Raw genomic sequence first — 19483 nt, 5'->3', positions numbered from 1 at the left:
AGTCAGTGTATCAGCTATCTGGTGAAGAAAATGTCAGGCCCGCTATGGTGAGGGTCTTGTCGCAGGCACTCAGAGAAATTCAAAACGCGTATCACATTCGTGCAAAACTTTCCAACATGAGGGCACAATGCCCGACTACTATTAGAAAGGGGGCAGAACAATCTATAGAAAAGCATGTTGCTGATGTTTATTATAAAAGTAGAAAGCAGGTGGGTTGTATGGACCCCCGAAAAAATGTTTTAAAAGTAAAATAAATTGTCAACGCATATTAGCTTGTTGCTACAAAGAGCCTGGGGAATTAATGTGTGAATGTATGGGATGCCCACAAACACTGTTGTTATAAATGACTGTTTGACTGTTTACTGCTTATTTTAGGACATGGAACAGGAGCTGGAGACCACCAATGTTTCGGAGTCAGCGCCCCGCTACTTGTGTATCGCTAAAGTATTATACGATTTGGTTAAAGAAAGAATAGTTGAATTACAGCCGGCAGATTTGTGCTTTCCAAAAATGGTCCGACTGCTAGAGGCTCAATGGCATGGCAGCCCTAGATGCTTATGCGGATGCGGTGCTAGTATGTGGATGACTGCGCAGGAGGCATTCTGGAACACGTACATATACTATAGGCGTGGCTTAATACTACCCCGGATGTACAGCTTAAATTTAGCCTTTGAACTTCTAACAGAGGATTATTTTAGAAACAATGGGTTCCGGATGTGCAATCGCGAATTGTATGAACTATTGACAGCCGCCAGTATCCTAGCCGTACAGAGTTATTGGAGGGGTGATGGGGCAAGCCTATACAGTGCTATTGACTATGTATCTTTAAAAATTTCAAGATATGTGACTTTACGCAGACATTCGAGACAAGCAACCAATTCTATATGTATGCATCTTGATTCGTTTGTATAACCCCTTTTAATGCTATTATTACTGACAGTGTAAACTTAGGAATTATGATTTTTTTGTTATTTTATTTACTTATAATAAAGTGTTTATACACAAAACAAGCGTCTTTCATTTTGTCGTTCAGAAGTGTTAACATGTCGGGGGCTTTGTTAAAGAAGCTTTATTACGATACAAAGGATGTAGCGAGCTTCGGTAGCGGCGAAGCGCTGCTTAGAAGGGCTAAAGCTGAAAATGAGTCGTTAAGCAGAACCTTGGTGAAGGCATGGTTATCCGGTGAAGAAGCGTATTCACTTCACAAGCCAGCGCGGAGACGCTTTAAGAGGAGACCCACTATTGTTAATGCGCAATTAGATTATCAATGGCAGGCTGACATAATAAGCCTTCAAGATCTGGCAAAGCATAATAACGGAGCCCGTTACATCTTAACAGTTATAGATGTACTGTCTAAATACGCCTTTGCAGAAGCTCTAAATGATAAAAGTGGAGCAAGCGTCACCGGGGCCTTTAAAGTGATCTTCAGGAAGGGCCGAACCCCTCAAAAACTGCAGACAAACGCCGGAAAAGAATTTTTAAACAAAACTTTCCAGAAATTATTAAAGCAGTATGGGGTACAACATTTTGTAACGCATACGGAGGTAAAAGCAGCTGTTATAGAGCGCTTTAACAGAACATTAAAATCTAAGATGTGGAGATACTTCACGGCATACAACACCTATCGATACCTACCCGTGCTACAAGATTTTTTAGCTGTTTATAATGCCAGCTATCATAGAACTATCAGGATGGCTCCTGTAGAGGTAACGCCGGACAATTCTCTATCCGTATGGCGGAAGGTATACGGCCCTTACTTCGAAGCCAGAGTAAAGAACCCTGTTTTTAAAAAGGGTGATCATGTCAGGGTTTCAAAATTGAAAGGGGCCTTTACGAAAGGTTATCAGCAGACCTTCAGCGACGAGATATTCATAGTTAATAGTGTTGAGCTTAAAGAAGATGTGTACATTTACAGGCTGAGGGACTACTGTGGTGAACCTGTGACTGGTGTTTTTTACAGTGAAGAGTTACAAAAGATCCCTGTGGATGTAGACAGGATTTACAGGGTTGAAAAGATTCTAGAGTGGAAAGGCCGGGGGGCAAAAAAACAAGCCTTTGTTAAATGGCGGGGGTGGCCGGAGAAATTTAACAGTTGGGTGCCCGCCAACTCACTGCACGACGTGTGAGGACGCTAGCTCTAAAAAGAAGAAAGCAATATGGAGACGGCGTCCTTTTATATTACATTACCTTCTAATGCATCGATGGGTATGTTCCCTGATAATAAGATATCAAATTACACTGTCAAACTGGCTAAACCTGTGGATTTGAAAGGGGATTGGGAAGTCGCCCTAACCGAAATCCAATACCCCCGCACATGGAATACGTTTAAGAGGTCAGAATCTAAATTCAGTATAAAGAAGTCTCAAACCGAGCCTCTATGCATCACAGGTATTCCCCACGGATACTACCCTACGGTCAATGCGGTGGTGGATGCCATTAACAAGACGATATCAGGCATAGATGGCTTTTCCGACGTTCAATTGGTGTTAGATAGCGTCAGAAGGAAGGTTTTTATTAAAGCACCCAGCCAGGATGCACAGTTTATCGCCAGGGGAAAGTTGAGCAGGGTTTTAGGAACCGTCCAGCATATAAAAAGCAAACAGGAGTTAGATCTGACATGTCCGGATATTGATGGGGGTTTTTACACACTCTATGTGTATACGGATATAATAGAGCAACAGAGAGTAGGAGATAGTTATGCTCCGTTGTTGAGATGGGTTCAAGTGAAGGGCGAAAACAACACAATAGCTAATATTCAGTATATTAAGCCCGACTATGTAACATTTTCTAAAAGTCATTTTGACACTATAACCATCATGGTCTTTGATGACCAGTCTGAACCAGTGTCCTTTAAATATGGGAAAGTTATTGTCAAGCTTCATTTCAGGCCACGCCGCGGAGGTGACTATTAAGAGCTCATCATGGTAGCCATGAAAGCCTATGGCAACCCATCTAAGTATAGAGAGTATTACAAGCACCAGGCGGGATATGGGGGGCCCCCCTACTTTCAAGGAGCACCTGTTATGTACGGGGCTGGTCTTGGAGGTTTTTTCCGTAGTTTGTTCAGAAGGGCGATGCCTTTTTTGAGAAAAGGCTATGAAATTGCAAAGCCGCATGTAAAGACAGCTGCCCAGAATATTGCCCAAGATGTGGTGGGTTCGGTGAAGTCGGCAGTCGTTGAGCGTATGAACAGACAGCCACAAGAAGGGTCAGGACTGTTGTACAAGCCTCGCCTTAGTATTAAAAGGAAGCGACGGTCTTCGCAGCGCCGGGGGCCCCCGGTTCCCTATAAAAAAAGGAAGCGTACTTCAAAAAGAGCTCACAAAAGAAGATCCCCAAGACGGAAGAGAGCTACGAAGAAGAGAACAGCATCTACAGTTAACATTTTCTAAAAGACTTGTCACCCTAAAACATGGCTTTTGTACACTGCGCCTCTGGTGAATGCGCTAAGTCGGAGTTAGATTTGTTTTCTCTAAAGCCCACCCAGACTAGTATTGAAAACTGTTTTTTCATGGAGGTATCGCCATTAGCCGCCCTGACACCCCTGGCCCCGATAGAGTTTTACGTATCGGGGTCCACGGATATGTATTTAGATCTCAACAATACTCTGCTACATTTGGTGTGCAAAATTGTAAAAGCGGATGGATCCGCTATTGCTGCAACCGCTAAAGTGGCCACCATTGCCTACCCCATCGCTACCCTGTTTAATCAGGTGGACATTACCCTGGGCGATAGACTCATCACGCAGAATGACAACATGTACGCCTACAGGGCTTACATGGAGAGTATCCTGAACTACAGCAGCGACGTTTTGGACACACAGCTTTCAGCTGGGCTTTTCTACAAAGACACTTATGCGGAGTTTGAAAACACTGCTCTAGACGGACCTAATACAGGTTTTGTAAAAAGAGCGGGCTTTGCGGCCGGAAGTAGAGAGTTTGATCTCCTGGGGCGAATACATTCAGACCTCTTCTTCCAGGATAAACTAATCGTTAATGGCATCGACCTCAAGATCAAACTCAACCGTAACAAAGATGCCTTTTGCCTCATTACAGGGGATGCCGAACAGTATAAGCTGCTCATACAATCGGCTACCCTGTATGTAAAGAGAGTGAATGTGTCACCGTCGGTCAGATTGGCTCACGCTGAAGCTCTACAACTGTCCAATGCTAAATATGCCATTGAAAGAGTCTCTATGAAAGTCTACAGCATCCCGGTAGGCACCCGATTAACACAGCAGCAAAATCTGTTCCTGGGGCAGCTACCAAAACTTGTTATTATAGGGTTTGTTGACAATACAGCTTTTAGCGGAGTACACGCATCCAACCCTTTTAATTTCAAGCACTACGGTATCAACTACGCTGCCCTAGTTCACGAGGGAGCTGTCATACCTGCAAAGCCCTACACACCCAATTTTGGATCTGGAAATTTTATTAGAGAATATCTCGGCTTGGTGTCTATAACAGGGAAACACCTGCGTGATTCGGGGGTCGTCGTATCACGCGAAGGATATGGTGCCGGCTATACGTTGTTTGCCTTTGATCTGACCCCCGACATGGAAGATGGGGACCATTACAGCCTGGTTAAAAATGGAAATCTAAAAGCTGAAATCCGCTTTAGCGCAGCCCTAACGACGAATGTGAACATGGTTGTATTTGCTGTATTTGACAGTGTGATACAAGTTAATCACGCCCGACAGGTTCTGTTTGATTATCTTTAAAAATCAATAAATGAAATATATAAAATGGACACTAGTCACATACGAGACTTCTTAAGCCACCATAAAGACGCTAAAAAATACTTTCTAGATGTTTATCCAAGTGATGGCCTGCCGACTGAAATAAGTTATGAAAGACCTCGATCTTTGGTCTTTAACACCGATCCTCATCACGAGCCGGGAACACACTGGGCCGCTATGTTTTTGGACATTGACAGGGTCACTGTGTTTGACAGCCTCGCAGAGTTTCCGGAGCACAGCATCTATACCAGACCCATATTCAAGTTTTTTTAAAAAGTGGCTTCTAGAGTTGAATATAACAAACTGCAGATACAAGATTCTCTATCTATGACGTGTGGGGAACACTGTATATATTTTATCTGTAAAATGTCGCAGGGTCTGAATTTTAGAAATTTTTTAAAATTATATTCAAATGATCGTGTAAACAATGACAGGCTTGTTACTCGTTTTATGAAAGAAGGCTTGAAACCCAATCCCACCACAGTTACAACCCAGTATGATTTTTGTCAAAAGTGTAAAGCTTTATAATGCTCATGTTTAAAATAAAAAAATAAAAGCCTATATTTAACAACAGCGCCGACTCCATGTTTTTCATTCTGCGATAAGAAAAAAAGCCAAGAGAGTGTTGAAAAGTTATAAATGTTTATTACATGTATTTCAAAATATTCAAAGAATAACACGCGTAGAAGCTATCATCCAACTAACAAAGAAACACATAGTGAAGACTGTAAGGTAAACACATTTTGTACAACCTTTTTATATAAACAAAGTATACAAATATGCAGTAACATGACATTTTAATAGGGGAGCCAACCCTTCATTTTAAATAGAGACTTTGTAGCTTCCAGAGGCACATCTTTAGGGTTACTCGAAGTGGCTAGCTGCGTAAAGAAAGGTGAAGGGGGTGATTTTGAAGGGGTGTGAAAAGCAGATGATAGCGGTGGGGATTCGACACCCTCCTTCCTGGGGTGCTTCAGAAGTTCAAGCTGCTGACGAAGTCCGATGCTACCTACAAGCGACGATGGAATGTTGAGTTCGGCAGCAGCGCTTAGAAACTGCTCCCAACCTCTAGGAGCCGTCTGTCGTGAGAGCGTCTTGGGATGCGTGAAACTTTTGATCAGATCGTACATGTGTGACCCAGCAACTGGTTGACCTTTGTAGATGAACTCCCCTCGGTCATTCCAAGCTGTCAGGTCTTTAGAATCGGCCATTTTACTTAATAGCATCAGCGCTGCCCCTTTATACCTCTGACTTATATTATGTAACAGACTCTCAACAAAAGCGTCAGGGGGTGTGTGTTGCTGCGCTTGCGCTGTGGCTCCTTGTGGTGTTGCAGCGGTTATCGGAGGCTGCTCCTCAGCGGCTGTATATAAAGTAAGTTTGTTTTTCTCACCCTGCATTTGCTTGTAATATTGCAAGAAATTTTGAAGAGCTTGGGAGTAAAGCCCCGCTTTAGCTTCAGGCTTTAAGTCGGTGCGGTTCAAAATAGCTTTAATTTCAGCATCCAGGCGGAGCGTTTCAGATCTCCTGATGTCCCATGTATCATTGGTAGTAGGTGCCAGCTGTTCAAGCTGATGCTGGGGTACTAGATACATTTTCTGGGCGTAATCCATCAGGTCCGTGACAGGAGGCTTGTAATTAAAGGTATAGCTATACCCAGCAGTGAGCCTATAAATCCGCCCGACTGTTTTACCAACTTTTTCTTAGAAGTAAGGGAGACCCTTTTATTACTAAGCTTCTTGATGAGTTGACGCTTCTTCTTCAACACCCTGTACTGGTTCGCTGAAATAGGAACGTTACCTTTTAGGGTATTTAGAGCAATTTCTGAAATGGCACCAACTAAGTCGTCTGAGGCAGCACACAGTATGGCTTTTCTCTGCGGGGGACTGGCTGTAATCAACATTTTTAGGAGAGCCATATTACGGCGTAAACGAGCAGACATGTTTAATACCGTATGGCATGAAGCTTAGAGGGTAAATGGGTTTCGGGTGTTTTAGCGAATCTTTTTATAACCTTTGGGTCTTGGTTTAGGAGTGTAGGCAACCTGTAGCTCCGGTGGGAAAATGTCACCCCTCAGTCGATAGTCCTCCAGAGTACGAGGCTTTAAGTCTACCAGCAAGTAACCGTGGGGCTTAGTGGTCGCATCGTTAAAGGCTTCCATAAAAAACTGGGTGTTCCCAGGATACATTTGTTTAGCTATAATGGCTATCTGTTGTTTATCCCGAGGGTTTTTAAACAAAACTAGGTAGGAGGCGTTGAGAGCGATAGACCTGCTGCTCTTACCCTTGTAAAACAAGTTCTGGACGATGTAACATATACTCAGATTACGATGGTGCGAATATTGAGTAAAAGCTCGCTCTATCTCAGGATGGTCCCCTCCTTCCCGCATAAGATCATCTACAATTATCATATTCACACGGTCCTTGGGTAATAATTCATCGTCATTAAGGCTACTAGATATCCCTTCTATAAATCGAATATGAGGGAACTGGTACGCTAGGTCATTATAAAAATCTTGCCAGCAGGAATAAAGCCATATAATATTGTTAGGCATTTGGGATAAAACACTTGGTGCATTTTCTAATAGTTTTTTTATAAAATAGCTTTTCCCAGAATTGGAGGGCCCAGCTATAACGCATGAAAAGGGGTGCTGCAATCTGGTATCCATGCTGTTAGACGTTCTCCGCAGTAATGCATCTTTAATAACCGTAAGGGATAGTTTTGTAGTCGGACATTAAGACCCTTTTATCGAACACTACTCTCAAGGTTTTATGCAAAGGCTGTGTCGTGATCTCCCATCTTTTTTTGGTCCTCACTATAGAAGGCTGATTTACAACAATTGTTCCGTCACAGGAATGATCGGTCTTTGCGGCATACTGGGTCACTAGATTCTTCAAACTGTCAAAATTTATTTTTAAGGTATTCTTAACATTTAGTGTTATACCTTTAACTTTCATACAGACTTTATTGTTAGACGTTTTGTAGCTGTACGTTTTGGGTCCAGTTGAAGCGAACTCGACGATGTGCTCATCAGGTTCTAGTTCGCTAGTTAAATCCCCCAAATAATCTCCTAGAGGAGGGTCCACGTCCCCTACTTTGCTTACAAATATAACAGAGTCTGTGTCGTGATACAGGCACCTCTCCTGCAGCTTATCTAGCAACTTGTAAAGCTCCAGACGAGCATGTGCAGTTGTAAAACAGGCTATAAAAATGTTTATATTGTTACATGTTGTGGGGTACTCTTTAGCATGTTTCCAACTCAGCATAGCAGTATCGTCATTAATAAACTCACAGCCGGAAACGTCATAATCGGGTGCAAAAAGGTAATTAAACAAGTCGTCAGGATCTGTGACGATGGTTGTGTTTGACAAGTTTGTGCGTTGCGCAAATTTTCCCCATAAGGAGTTAAGGCATAATTTTGCCAACTGACGCTTTGCGGGGTTGACTTCTATAAAATCAGGCCTCAGGTTTATACCCTCATGAGCATAGTACTCATCAATGTAGTGTTGTTTTGAGGCTTCATCACTGCACCATTCTGGAAAGCCCGATGCCTCCTGTTTGTCTCTGAGAAATAAATTAATATACTCGGAAAAAAGGTGGGTTGTTGTCCTTTCAAAGTGCCAAATCTCCAATATTTTACCCATCCGGTATCCTTTTTTTAGAGCCTCTTGAACCTCTATGCTGCACCAGGTACCCCGCAACATCCTTTGTGCTTCACTGTGTATGCATAAGGCGGCCTCCTTACTTTCAGCGCAGGTTCGACAAAGGGGAAACATGAGCTTACCATCGACTCTGTAGGGTAACACTGGAAAGTAAAGACCCCGGGGCGGATAAATTTCACACTTAACTAATCCATAGTATGTGTCTAGAGATTTAAAGTCCCTGTATATAATCGTTGGGTGCCCTTCGGGGTACAACTTCACTTTATTGACAAAGGGATACAGGCTTGTGAAATCATAGTAGTGTATTTTCTCACCCGGCCCCACAGTTCGGTACAGTTGTATTGCATTTGTACGACCCCCGAATAAGGCGTGGCGCGCACCAAGTGTTTTATCCCAAATGCCTAACAATATTATATGGCTTTATTCCTGCTGGCAAGATTTTTATAATGACCTAGCGTACCAGTTCCCTCATATTCGATTTATAGAAGGGATACCTAGTAGCCTTAATGACGATGAATTATTACCCAAGGACCGTGTGAATATGATAATTGTAGATGATCTTATGCGGGAAGGAGGGGACCATCCTGAGATAGAGCGAGCTTTTACTCAATATTCGCACCATCGTAATCTGAGTATATGTTACATCGTCCAGAACTTGTTTTACAAGGGTAAGAGCAGCAGGTCTATCGCTCTCAACGCCTCCTACCTAGTTTTATTTAAAAACCCTCGGGATAAACAACAGATAGCCATTATAGCTAAACAAATGTATCCTGGGAACACCCAGTTTTTTATGGAAGCCTTTAACGATGCGACCACTAAGCCCCACGGTTACTTGCTGGTAGACTTAAAGCCTCGTACTCTGGAGGACTATCGACTGAGGGGTGACATTTTCCCACCGGAGCTACAGGTTGCCTACACTCCTAAACCAAGACCCAAAGGTTATAAAAAGATTCGCTAAAACACCCGAAACCCATTTACCCTCTAAGCTTCATGCCATACGGTATTAAACATGTCTGCTCGTTTACGCCGTAATATGGCTCTCCTAAAAATGTTGATTACAGCCAGTCCCCCGCAGAGAAAAGCCATACTGTGTGCTGCCTCAGACGACTTAGTTGGTGCCATTTCAGAAATTGCTCTAAATACCCTAAAAGGTAACGTTCCTATTTCAGCGAACCAGTACAGGGTGTTGAAGAAGAAGCGTCAACTCATCAAGAAGCTTAGTAATAAAAGGGTCTCCCTTACTTCTAAGAAAAAGTTGGTAAAACAGTCGGGCGGATTTATAGGCTCACTGCTGGGTATAGCTATACCTTTAATTACAAGCCTCCTGTCACGGACCTGATGGATTACGCCCAGAAAATGTATCTAGTACCCCAGCATCAGCTTGAACAGCTGGCACCTACTACCAATGATACATGGGACATCAGGAGATCTGAAACGCTCCGCCTGGATGCTGAAATTAAAGCTATTTTGAACCGCACCGACTTAAAGCCTGAAGCTAAAGCGGGGCTTTACTCCCAAGCTCTTCAAAATTTCTTGCAATATTACAAGCAAATGCAGGGTGAGAAAAACAAACTTATTTTATATACAGCCGCTGAGGAGCAGCCTCCGATAACCGCTGCAACACCACAAGGAGCCACAGCGCAAGCGCAGCAACACACACCCCCTGACGCTTTTGTTGAGAGTCTGTTACATAATATAAGTCAGAGGTATAAAGGGGCAGCGCTGATGCTATTAAGTAAAATGGCCGATTCTAAAGACCTGACAGCTTGGAATGACCGAGGGGAGTTCATCTACAAAGGTCAACCAGTTGCTGGGTCACACATGTACGATCTGATCAAAAGTTTCACGCATCCCAAGACGCTCTCACGACAGACGGCTCCTAGAGGTTGGGAGCAGTTTCTAAGCGCTGCTGCCGAACTCAACATTCCATCGTCGCTTGTAGGTAGCATCGGACTTCGTCAGCAGCTTGAACTTCTGAAGCACCCCAGGAAGGAGGGTGTCGAATCCCCACCGCTATCATCTGCTTTTCACACCCCTTCAAAATCACCCCCTTCACCTTTCTTTACGCAGCTAGCCACTTCGAGTAACCCTAAAGATGTGCCTCTGGAAGCTACAAAGTCTCTATTTAAAATGAAGGGTTGGCTCCCCTATTAAAATGTCATGTTACTGCATATTTGTATACTTTGTTTATATAAAAAGGTTGTACAAAATGTGTTTACCTTACAGTTTTCACTATGTGTTTCTTTATTAGTTGGATGATAGCTTCTACGCGTGTTATTCTTTGAATATTTTGAAATACATGTAATAAACATTTATAACTTTTCAACACTCTCTTGGCTTTTTTTCTTATCGCAGAATGAAAAACATGGAGTCGGCGCTGTTGTTAAATATAGGCTTTTATTTTTTTATTTTAAACATGAGCATTATAAAGCTTTACACTTTTGACAAAAATCATACTGGGTTGTAACTGTGGTGGGATTGGGTTTCAAGCCTTCTTTCATAAAACGAGTGACAAGCCTGTCATTGTTTACACGATCATTTGAATATAATTTTAAAAAATTTCTAAAATTCAGACCCTGCGACATTTTACAGATAAAATATATACAGTGTTCCCCACACGTCATAGATAGAGAATCTTGTATCTGCAGTTTGTTATATTCAACTCTAGAAGCCACTTTTTTTTAAAACTTGAATATGGGTCTGGTATAGATGCTGTGCTCCGGAAACTCTGCGAGGCTGTCAAACACAGTGACCCTGTCAATGTCCAAAAACATAGCGGCCCAGTGTGTTCCCGGCTCGTGATGAGGATCGGTGTTAAAGATTTCATTTATTGATTTTTAAAGATAATCAAACAGAACCTGTCGGGCGTGATTAACTTGTATCACACTGTCAAATACAGCAAATACAACCATGTTCACATTCGTCGTTAGGGCTGCGCTAAAGCGGATTTCAGCTTTTAGATTTCCATTTTTAACCAGGCTGTAATGGTCCCCATCTTCCATGTCGGGGGTCAGATCAAAGGCAAACAACGTATAGCCGGCACCATATCCTTCGCGTGATACGCCGACCCCCGAATCACGCAGGTGTTTCCCTGTTATAGACACCAAGCCGAGATATTCTCTAATAAAATTTCCAGATCCAAAATTGGGTGTGTAGGGCTTTGCAGGTATGACAGCTCCCTCGTGAACTAGGGCAGCGTAGTTGATACCGTAGTGCTTGAAATTAAAAGGGTTGGATGCGTGTACTCCGCTAAAAGCTGTATTGTCAACAAACCCTATAATAACAAGTTTTGGTAGCTGCCCCAGGAACAGATTTTGCTGCTGTGTTAATCGGGTGCCTACCGGGATGCTGTAGACTTTCATAGAGACTCTTTCAATGGCATATTTAGCATTGGACAGTTGTAGAGCTTCAGCGTGAGCCAATCTGACCGATGGTGACACATTCACTCTCTTTACATACAGGGTAGCCGATTGTATGAGCAGCTTATACTGTTCGGCATCCCCTGTAATGAGGCAAAAGGCATCTTTGTTACGGTTGAGTTTGATCTTGAGGTCGATGCCATTAACGATTAGTTTATCCTGGAAGAAGAGGTCTGAATGTATTCGCCCCAGGAGATCAAACTCTCTACTTCCGGCCGCAAAGCCCGCTCTTTTTACAAAACCTGTATTAGGTCCGTCTAGAGCAGTGTTTTCAAACTCCGCATAAGTGTCTTTGTAGAAAAGCCCAGCTGAAAGCTGTGTGTCCAAAACGTCGCTGCTGTAGTTCAGGATACTCTCCATGTAAGCCCTGTAGGCGTACATGTTGTCATTCTGCGTGATGAGTCTATCGCCCAGGGTAATGTCCACCTGATTAAACAGGGTAGCGATGGGGTAGGCAATGGTGGCCACTTTAGCGGTTGCAGCAATAGCGGATCCATCCGCTTTTACAATTTTGCACACCAAATGTAGCAGAGTATTGTTGAGATCTAAATACATATCCGTGGACCCCGATACGTAAAACTCTATCGGGGCCAGGGGTGTCAGGGCGGCTAATGGCGATACCTCTATGAAAAAACAGTTTTCAATACTAGTCTGGGTGGGCTTTAGAGAAAACAAATCTAACTCCGACTTAGCGCATTCACCAGAGGCGCAGTGTACAAAAGCCATGTTTTAGGGTGACAAGTCTTTTAGAAAATGTTAACTGTGGATGCTGTTCTCTTCTTCGTAGCTCTCTTCCGTCTTGGGGATCTTCTTTTGTGAGCTCTTTTTGAAGTACGCTTCCTTTTTTTATAGGGAACCGGGGGCCCCCGGCGCTGCGAAGACCGTCGCTTCCTTTTAATACTAAGGCGAGGCTTGTACAACAGTCCTGACCCTTCTTGTGGCTGTCTGTTCATACGCTCAACGACTGCCGACTTCACCGAACCCACCACATCTTGGGCAATATTCTGGGCAGCTGTCTTTACATGCGGCTTTGCAATTTCATAGCCTTTTCTCAAAAAAGGCATCGCCCTTCTGAACAAACTACGGAAAAAACCTCCAAGACCAGCCCCGTACATAACAGGTGCTCCTTGAAAGTAGGGGGGCCCCCCATATCCCGCCTGGTGCTTGTAATACTCTCTATACATAGATGGGTTGCCATAGGCTTTCATGGCTACCATGATGAGCTCTTAATAGTCACCTCCGCGGCGTGGCCTGAAATGAAGCTTGACAATAACTTTCCCATATTTAAAGGACACTGGTTCAGACTGGTCATCAAAGACCATGATGGTTATAGTGTCAAAATGACTTTTAGAAATTGTTACATAGTCGGGCTTAATATACTGAATATTAGCTATTGTGTTGTTTTCGCCCTTCACTTGAACCCATCTCAACAACGGAGCATAACTATCTCCTACTCTCTGTTGCTCTATTATATCCGTATACACATAGAGTGTGTAAAAACCCCCATCAATATCCGGACATGTCAGATCTAACTCCTGTTTGCTTTTTATATGCTGGACGGTTCCTAAAACCCTGCTCAACTTTCCCCTGGCGATAAACTATGCATCCTGGCTGGGTGCTTTAATAAAAACCTTCCTTCTGACGCTATCTAACACCAATTGAACGTCGGAAAAGCCATCTATGCCTGATATCGTCTTGTTAATGGCATCCACCACCGCATTGACCATAGGGTAGTATCCGTGGGGAATACCTGTGATGCATAGAGGCTCGGTTTGAGACTTCTTTATACTGAATTTAGATTCTGACCTCTTAAACGTATTCCATGTGCGGGGGTATTGGATTTCGGTTAGGGCGACTTCCCAATCCCCTTTCAAATCCACAGGTTTAGCCAGTTTGACAGTGTAATTTGATATCTTATTATCAGGGAACATACCCATCGATGCATTAGAAGGTAATGTAATATAAAAGGACGCCGTCTCCATATTGCTTTCTTCTTTTTAGAGCTAGCGTCCTCACACGTCGTGCAGTGAGTTGGCGGGCACCCAACTGTTAAATTTCTCCGGCCACCCCCGCCATTTAACAAAGGCTTGTTTTTTTGCCCCCCGGCCTTTCCACTCTAGAATCTTTTCAACCCTGTAAATCCTGTCTACATCCACAGGGATCTTTTGTCACTCTTCACTGTAAAAAACACCAGTCACAGGTTCACCAGAGTAGTCCCTCAGCCTGTAAATGTACACATCTTCTTTAAGCTCAACACTATTAACTATGAATATCTCGTCGCTGAAGGTCTGCTGATAACCTTTCGTAAAGGCCCCTTTCAATTTTGAAACCCTGACATGATCACCCTTTTTAAAAACAGGGTTCTTTACTCTGGCTTCGAAGTAAGGGCCGTATACCTTCCGCCATACGGATAGAGAATTGTCCGGCGTTACCTCTACAGGAGCCATCCTGATAGTTCTATGATAGCTGGCATTATAAACAGCTAAAAAATCTTGTAGCATGGGTAGGTATCGATAGGTGTTGTATGCCGTGAAGTATCTCCACATCTTAGATTTTAATGTTCTGTTAAATCGCTCTATAACAGCTGCTTTTACCTCCGTATGCGTTACAAAATGTTGTACCCCATACTGCTTTAATAATTTCTGGAAAGTTTTGTTTAAAAATTCTTTTCCGGCGTCTGTCTGCAGTTTTTGAGGGGTTCGGCCCTTCCTGAAGATCACTTTAAAGGCCCCGGTGACGCTTGCTCCACTTTTATCATTTAGAGCTTCTGCAAAGGCGTATTTAGACAGTACATCTATAACTGTTAAGATGTAACGGGCTCCGTTATTATGCTTTGCCAGATCTTGAAGGCTTATTATGTCAGCCTGCCATTGATAATCTAATTGCGCATTAACAATAGTGGGTCTCCTCTTAAAGCGTCTCCGCGCTGGCTTGTGAAGTGAATACGCTTCTTCACCGGATAACCATGCCTTCACCAAGGTTCTGCTTAACGACTCATTTTCAGCTTTAGCCCTTCTAAGCAGCGCTTCGCCGCTACCAAAGCTCGCTACATCCTTTGTATCGTAATAAAGCTTCTTTAACAAAGCCCCCGACATGTTAACACTTCTGAACGACAAAATGAAAGACGCTTGTTTTGTGTATAAACACTTTATTATAAGTAAATAAAATAACAAAAAAATCATAATTCCTAAGTTTACACTGTCAGTAATAATAGCATTAAAAGGGGTTATACAAACGAATCAAGATGCATACATATAGAATTGGTTGCTTGTCTCGAATGTCTGCGTAAAGTCACATATCTTGATATTTTTAAAGATACATAGTCAATAGCACTGTATAGGCTTGCCCCATCACCCCTCCAATAACTCTGTACGGCTAGGATACTGGCGGCTGTCAATAGTTCATACAATTCGCGATTGCACATCCGGAACCCATTGTTTCTAAAATAATCCTCTGTTAGAAGTTCAAAGGCTAAATTTAAGCTGTACATCCGGGGTAGTATTAAGCCACGCCTATAGTATATGTACGTGTTCCAGAATGCCTCCTGCGCAGTGATCCACATACTAGCACCGCATCCGCATAAGCATCTCGGGCTGCCATGCCATTGAGCCTCTAGCAGTCGGACCATTTTTGGAAAGCACAAATCTGCCGGCTGTAATTCAACTATTCTTTCTTTAACCAAATCGTATAATACTTTAGCGATACACAAGTAGCGGGGCGCTGACTCCGAAACATTGGTGGTCTCCAGCTCCTGTTCCATGTCCTAAAATAAGCAGTAAACAGTCAAACAGTCATTTATAACAACAGTGTTTGTGGGCATCCCATACATTCACACATTAATTCCCCAGGCTCTTTGTAGCAACAAGCTAATATGCGTTGACAATTTATTTTACTTTTAAAACATTTTTTCGGGGGTCCATACAACCCACCTGCTTTCTACTTTTATAATAAACATCAGCAACATGCTTTTCTATAGATCGTTCTGCCCCCTTTCTAATAGTAGTCGGGCATTGTGCCCTCATGTTGGAAAGTTTTGCACGAATGTGATACGCGTTTTGAATTTCTCTGAGTGGTGCCTGCGACAAGACCCTCACCATAGCGGGCCTGACATTTTCTTCACCAGATAGCTGATACACTGACTTTAACAGTTTATATAACCTACGAGGGTCTTTCAGGTGACATATATAGTGAGCAGTTTCAGCGGTGTAGGAGGGGTATAGACAGTCATGAGCCGTCTGTTGTGGATCCTTAATTTTATGCCCATAACAGCGAGAATAAAAGTCCCGCTTCAGACAGGCGTACACAACACTAGCTGCAAAACCTTTAACATGTTCTCTATCAGCGCATGTTACACACGGGGTCTCCTTTTCAAGAGCTACAGATTCCAATGCCTTTTTATAGTCCTTACAGAGTTCATTGTTCTGACTGGTGGAGCTTTCAATCTGTTTTGAACAACACAAGCAGTTCATAATGAAGGTCTTAGCAGCCCCGGGAGTCTCCTCAACCTCATCGCATTTTTCTGCTGCTTTCTGCAGTTCAAAAAAGAAAGAAAAGAAAAAATGCTATTAGTTGACAAGACCTAGCATCACATATGCTTAAACGGTCTACATTAAGATAATACTAACCTCCACATCTGCAGGGGCCTCCACTGTTGCTCTGGAATCATGCGAAGTGTTAAAGTCCATTGACTCATGAGCTTCCTACAATTCAAAAAAGAAAGAAAAGGCTATTAGTTAACCAGGCCCAGCATCACTTCTGCTTAAAGTGTCCACTTTTAAGATACGAACCTCTACATTTTCACGCTGCTCCGCTGCTGCTCTGAAATCTTGAGAGATGTCAAGGTCCATCGCCTCACGACCGCCAGGGTTCACCGCAGCTTGCTGGTCGCCGATAGCCCCCCAATCTGCTTCCTCCTCCAGAGATCTCATATCTTCATACACCTGGTAGTGAGGTGGGGTTATAGTTTCTGCTGAATCTTCCATGTCTGTGAAACTATTTTCATCCCCTGCTTCTTTACACAAAGTTTCGCTGCCGCTTGTTGACACCTTAATAGGTAATATCAGCTGCGGCCTATCCTCAAGGCTGAGAAGGGCCATCCTCCGACACAGATCCTCGTGATAACCTATGACTTGGGAGCTCTCCTCTTTAGGGCCCTCCTGCAGCGTCTGCTCATCTATTACCAAGGGACTCACTCCCCTTCCACGTTCACGTGGAAGGGGAGTGGAGCATGAACGGTTTAAAAGTGAGGTTTTCACATGGAGGACAAACAACTGCCTGTAGCGCATGCAGCGCGGGGAAAGATATGATTGAGCAAGCAGGTATGCCCGGATACTGGATGATTTAATGGGTTGTATGTAACACAAAGTTTAGGAAAATAAGAGAAGGCAAGAGTATATAAATGCGTCTTTCGCACCCGTCAGGAGAGAGACATGAAAGGGGTAGTTATGAGGAGAAATAGTGTCAGTTTACATATGTGATTTAAGTAAAGCTAGAATAGTTGAATTGAGGAGGGGCAGAGAATGTGATTTCATCGACGGGTGCAAGATGATGTAATAAGTAATGCCGTTTAAGGGAAACTTTCACAGGTTGATATGAGAGGGAAAGTGGGATGTTACATGGTTCATTTTAAAGTTACCTTCCTTGAATTGAGTTCGCTCCTAATTACGTTTCTGGGTAAGTGATGAATATGAGCAACAGGGTCTTGAAGATTTCATACATGGGGTTTGTTTTATTGTGATTTTATTTAAATTATTGTCATTTAATAATCATTGAATAATTACATACTGTTTGAGCACAAAATGATATATGCACAAGATGTTATAGCATTAGATGTTGGTACTATCAAACAATAACGCATTATTTGCAATTGTCAATTTACAGTTACCCCTGACGAAGGGCTTGATATAAGCCCGAAATGCATTGGGTTCTAAATAAAGGAATGCTGCTCTGAACTACTCAGTGTATTTGGATCGTATTTTCCGAAGAAGTCCGGATGGACGCGCGTTAATATGAGAAGTTTCCAAAATACAGCACGTTATATATGTGGATTGGACAAGTGAGATGAAGAAACTTTGGCAAACATTTATGAACACTATTGGATGAATTTTGAGCAAGGATTAATGGTTAAACAAAAGTTGGATCTGGTATCCATTAAATGCAGTGCGTCTGGGAGTGGAGCGTGTATCACACGCTCCCCACATGTTTGTATTTGTTAAACTGCATTCAAGGCTAAGCACAGCCCAGTTCCGCACGCAATTCGCAAAGTTTGTTAAACACGGATTACATGAAATGGATTACAATGCGTGAAAAAACGGTGTGCATACCACCTCTTTCATTCTTTCTTTTAAATTTCAGTCATATCTGCCATGGGGCTTTGGAATGCTGATCTTAATCTTTAGTGGGGCCATGATCTGGCTTCCCAGAGGCCAAGTCTCAAAGCTTCTTCCTCCAATCTATCCATCCAAGCCCTCAAATGGCAGAGGCCTGTCATTCCATTTTCCTGCCCAATGTTTATAGTTGTCTCTGGGGAATGCACAGGTGTGCTCCCCAGCCTCCAGTGTTGACTGGAGTCAAACTAAAAGGCACACACAGAGTTTTAGAGCAGATAAATGCCCATTTTCTAGAAGTGGCATTTCTAAGCTGTTAATGACAAATCTCTCTTTACCACAGGAGAGGGTTTGTTATTGTGAATCCAATGATAGGAAACATTATGAGGCTGCTCCACTGTAAGCCACTATTGCAGCTTGAAGTATTTTGAACCATTCTCCCACGTTAACCTATGGGAAGAGCAAACCTCATAGGTAGTGAAAACACACATGGGTATTCTGCACTACCTGGGCAAGGAACACACAGGTGTATCTGCCCTGCCTTTCACATACCACTTACTTCACCCCTTAAGATTTACCCCAGGGGTGCCCTAGTTGTAGTGAAAGGGTCCCTCAGGATCGGCCAGTGGTTTAGAAAGGCCAACCTGGGCATAAGTGCAACTGCACACACACAGGCCTGCAATGGCAGCCTTGACACATGTTTAAAAACCTCATAGGTGCAAGTGTGGACCCTCAGGCCTGCATTAGCAGGCTTAAGGCATGTTTAAAAGCATCAGGTAAGCACCACTTCCTATTATGTGTAGAAAGGGTGCATGAACATCTGTGCTGCATTTACAGTGGTAAAGTGCCCAAAGCCCTAAGACCACTAAAAGAGAATCAGCAAAACCCCTGAGGAAAAAGCACAACATTTAGGGAAACACAACCAAAAGCATGTCAGGTCTAACAATATGCAAGCAATCTTCTATTGTCTAAGAAGAAATCCACTCTATCTGCATACAGAAAGCACTGGAATTCTTTCCCTGACTGATGTTAATCTAATTTGTTTACTGTAGAACCACTGATTGGGGACTCTTACCAGAATTTACAATTCCTGAGAGAGGAGTTCCTCAAAGATCTAGCTCCTACAACTATGCAAGCCAATGGGCTGCCATTAAGGCATTCGGAGAAGTTAGTGGAGATCTAATTAAGTTATCTCCTCTAGTCTTTAGATTGTTGAACAGTTTTCATTAAGGAATCCAGTCACCACAGTGTCAGTTCCATCCTGGGATTTGTCTACACAATTAAGAGAGTTGCCAGGGCGATCTTTACACCTTTTGAAACTGCAAAAATGATCTGATT

The 19483-nt window shown here is 43.0% G+C and overlaps 2 protein-coding genes across 2 annotated transcripts; one reads left to right on the top strand and one right to left on the bottom strand.

Moving 5' to 3' along the window:
- Positions 1-3412: 3412 nt before the first annotated feature.
- LOC146816726 (uncharacterized protein F54H12.2-like) lies at positions 3413-4720 on the top strand. Its single transcript, XM_085609555.1, has one exon. The coding sequence runs from the start codon at positions 3413-3415 to the stop codon at positions 4718-4720; it is 1308 nt and encodes a 435-aa protein (XP_085465681.1).
- A 6517-nt stretch (positions 4721-11237) lies between these two features.
- Positions 11238-12545, bottom strand: LOC146816725 (uncharacterized protein F54H12.2-like). Its single transcript, XM_085609554.1, has one exon. The coding sequence runs from the start codon at positions 12543-12545 to the stop codon at positions 11238-11240; it is 1308 nt and encodes a 435-aa protein (XP_085465680.1).
- Positions 12546-19483: the final 6938 nt, after the last annotated feature.

Source organism: Triturus cristatus, chromosome 6 (genome assembly GCF_964204655.1).
Source record: "Triturus cristatus chromosome 6, aTriCri1.1, whole genome shotgun sequence".
Lineage (NCBI taxonomy): Eukaryota > Metazoa > Chordata > Amphibia > Caudata > Salamandridae > Triturus > Triturus cristatus.
This window is presented reverse-complemented; position numbering and strand designations above follow the sequence as displayed.

Excerpts from the sequence above, each read along its gene's own strand:
- LOC146816726 (XM_085609555.1), top strand. The coding sequence starts at position 3,413 with ATGGCTTTTGTACACTGCGCCTCTGGTGAATGCGCTAAGTCGGAGTTA.
- LOC146816725 (XM_085609554.1), bottom strand. The coding sequence starts at position 12,545 with ATGGCTTTTGTACACTGCGCCTCTGGTGAATGCGCTAAGTCGGAGTTA.